The sequence below is a fragment of the Cyprinodon variegatus genome, unplaced genomic scaffold (genome assembly GCF_000732505.1).
Source record: "Cyprinodon variegatus isolate N-32 unplaced genomic scaffold, C_variegatus-1.0 Scaffold474, whole genome shotgun sequence".
Classification (NCBI taxonomy): Eukaryota; Metazoa; Chordata; class Actinopteri; order Cyprinodontiformes; family Cyprinodontidae; genus Cyprinodon; species Cyprinodon variegatus.
In genome coordinates this window covers 645,770-649,322 of record NW_015150927.1, presented here as the reverse complement: position 1 = coordinate 649,322, position 3,553 = coordinate 645,770, and the positions used below count along the sequence as shown (strand labels likewise).

General features: G+C 40.4%; 1 protein-coding gene across 1 annotated transcript in view; it reads right to left on the bottom strand.

The window, feature by feature from the left end:
- The window catches only part of rint1 (RAD50 interactor 1), a 13,378-nt gene extending 12,586 nt beyond the window's left edge, over nt 1-792 (bottom strand). Inside the window, exons 1-2 of the mRNA XM_015389802.1 lie at nt 615-792; nt 250-375 (exon numbers count right to left, since the gene is read on the bottom strand). Coding sequence (XP_015245288.1) covers nt 250-375; nt 615-782 — 294 coding nt within the window. The 5' untranslated portion in view covers nt 783-792. The remainder of the gene's footprint in view (nt 1-249; nt 376-614) is intronic.
- Nucleotides 793-3,553: the final 2,761 nt, after the last annotated feature.

Sequence of the window (3,553 nt, the reverse complement as noted above, 5' to 3'; positions counted from 1 at the left end):
GCTGCAGACCTCCCGCTGCAGTCCTCCTACCCGCTGCAGACCTCCTGCCTGCTTCAGACCTCCTACCCGCTGCAGACCTCCCGCTGCAGACCTCCTACCCGCTGCAGACCTCCTGCCTGCTTCAGACCTCCTACCCGCTGCAGACCTCCTGCCTGCTTCAGACCTCCTACCTGCTGCAGACCTCAGCCCTACTACCTGCTGCAGACCTCCTGCCTGCTGCAGACCTACTACCTGCTGCAGACCTCCTACCTGCTGTAGCTGCTCGGAGACCCGCTGCTCGCGCTGCAGCAGCTCCTCCAGGGAGCTGCGGACCTCCTCTGCAGCGGAGAGAGCCGCTGAAACTTTAGGAGGTCCAGAGCTGCTGCCGCTCAGAACCTGAAGGAAAAACACAGATAAATATTATTCTGTTCAACAGAGAAATTGGTTTTTAAATAAAAAACTTGTAACATAATTTACCATAATCTCAGTACAGATTAGTGGGATTATTCAGTGATTGGGGTTAAAATGAGCAGATCTAACTGAGGCAGAGTCATTCATTTAACAGTTAATCACATAATAATCTGTCAGAGGAAGTTTATGGAGTTATTTTCCAGCTCGTGGAGGATTTTCCTAACCTGCTCCTCCAGAGCTCTGCTCTCCTGTCGGACCTCCTCCAGCAGCCTGCAAACATTCCGCCATGATTTCAGATCTTCCTCCAGAAAGTCCTGCTCCTGTCCTCCATCATCAGCTCCTCCATCAGCTGCCATCACAGCCTCGCTCTGTTTGCGGCTCACTGAAGCCATCTCCGCTCACAAACACCGCGGTGACGTGTTCAATCCAGGGCGGAGTCCGGAATAAGGAGCAGGTAGCGCCCCCAGCGGCTCGGCGGGAAATGGCAGGAAGTAAAAGACCTTTTTCTGTTGGGTTTCTAAACTTTCCTTTAATAATCCGAGTTGACAAATAAAAGCATCTCATTCTAATGAGAGATTCACTTTGGCAGACAGAGGAGACAGCTTTAACATGAGTGCAGGAATGTTGCACTGATGTGAAATAAATGAGCTGTGGGCTAAGTTTTTAGAATAAGGTTTTCCTTTTTTATTCACTGAAAATATGCAGCAAAAGTAGTCGAGATTTATTGTAAATATATATTACATTTAACCCTTTAAATGGGACTCAGTGAAATACTGTGAAAATCTAAATTTCCAGCAAAGAGCTGCGTTGTCCTTTTTATTTGATCATTAATAGAGGAGACGTTTTAACTGCTTTGCCATTTTTATTCCATAGTTCATGTTAAATTACAAACAATTTTGTGTAAAATATCAATTCTTTTTCCAAAAGCTGAATTTACCAGATTAGTTAATGCCTTACAAAAACAATTTATTTATCAGATTAAACATATAATAACATATTATATAACCCCCACAACTACCCACTTATCTATTAATAGAACAGCAATCACTGACCAAAAATTCAATAAACACATAATTAAGAACTGCCTAAAAACAAAAATTTATTCACTGGGAAATCTAATAAACTATAAAACTCGCTTTAAAATTATAAATGAAATTTACCCCATAAAAGAACTACTAAGAATTGGTTTTAATATTGATGACAATAAAAGCTCATTCTATAAAAGTGATAAACGCTAAACCATGTCTTCTATGATTAAAATCAAAACAAAACATTTTGGAATCGCTTGGAAAGATGGATCAAAATAAAAATAACCCTTCCTGAATCTAGCTCTAGAGATATGGGAACTTTAGGAATAATGTTGAAAAACAAAACAATAGAACTCTGTTGTAATCTAATTTTGGGTTTAGCAAAATTCTTTAATTATAAACAAAGATTGTTGAGATCATCCTCAGTCTTTAATGTTTTTTTTTTAAAGCAAGTTATATTTAAAATCTCTTAAATGTATGGAATCATAGGAATATCTGACAGATGGGATCACCCACCAATGTTCATCAATCCTAACATGAATCCCCTTGTTGCTCTGTTAATTACTGTTCTATTATCATTATTTATTTATTCTTTTTTATTTTATTTATTTATTTTGGTTTGTTTTTGTACCTTATCAATGTTGCTTGTATTTCCATTTGAAATCTGCCTCTACTCTGCTTTCCACAGATTTGTATTGTTGCTGTTGCCTTACGTTTTTGTACTTACATTTTTTAAATTGAAACACTTTGTTTCATAAGTAAGTATTTTACGTTCATTTAAAGAAAAACAAAAATCTATTCCATATTTCCAGCATAACTTTATTACACAGGTCTACATCCAACAGCCTTACACCTCCAGCAGAGCTACTGCACAGTCCATGAACCCTGTTGCATGCTGGGTATTGGTGTTCTAGAGTTCTGTGCTCATAATATCACAAGACTTTTATTGGAATATAATATTAAAATATGTATATTTTCATGGAAAAATTAAGGGCAATGTAATACAAAAAAAAGCCCACTTGTCCTAATATATTAAGAAAAATAATACTTCATCATAGTGCTTCTATGAGAAATCCATGAAAAACACAGAGTGAAAGACACATTGTTTTGTTACATCATAGGTCTCTTACAGTTGTTAGTTTTTTAGCTTAGCTTATTAACTTTTTATCTTTTCAATGATCTTTTTTCTTACCTTTTTTCTTAAAGGTATAGAGGATGATCTGTTATTTCGAGGTGGACCATCTAAATAAGTGGTCCTCCTAACTGTCAATCATTCTGGTGATGTGTTTACATGGTCGTCCCGTGAACTATCTTTTTCTGCGCTCTTTCAGGCGTATATCTGTGGTCTCACCAAGGTTCTTTGAAAATAGCTGAAGGTCAGAAGAGAAAAAGTGTCTATGAACTGCAGGAGAAGAAAATAAAGGCCTTAGAGGCAGATATATCCCAGAATGCTTTGCATGGAGAGCTCTCCTCACAAAGTATTATGGGATTTGCTGTCACAGCGGCCCGCTGTCGCTATAGGCTGTCGCTACCCAACAGCGGCAACTAATAACAAAGATGGTGCAGGCACCGCGCGGTTAGAAGAGGAGTTACCTGACCAACGGAGCAAAAAAGGGTGATCATCTGTCTGAACGGTCAGTTAACTGAGTTCACTATATAGTCCTCGCTCTATATAGTGATGGAGGGATTTAGGGGTTAAGGCGGACGGTCAGACACAGAAAGCTTGTATGAGTGACTTGTGCACGCTCTAGCATGCGTTAAATAGGCGTTCTGTCAGTGGCAGTCCTGATTGTTGGGATCTGGAGGCTTGTCTAACTTTCTCCACCTGAGGGCGCCTGAGATCTTCCACCTGAGGGCATGAGCTGACTTCGACACACCTGTTTTCCATCTGCTCATCATGAGCCCTTCATAAGGAGGAGGAGGCTGACACTTCCCTGCCAGAGTGTTTGCCAGTAATGGTACCAGCAAAACCTGAGCCAGCTTCTCTGATCTGTTATCTGATTTTTGTGAACAAGTCTGACCCTGTGTTTTTCTGCCTCCCAGATCCTGACTTACCTGGATATCTGCCTAAACCTGGAGAAAGCAATCACTTCCTGGAACCTGCCTGTCTGCCCTCCGCCTCAGCCTCTGTCTCA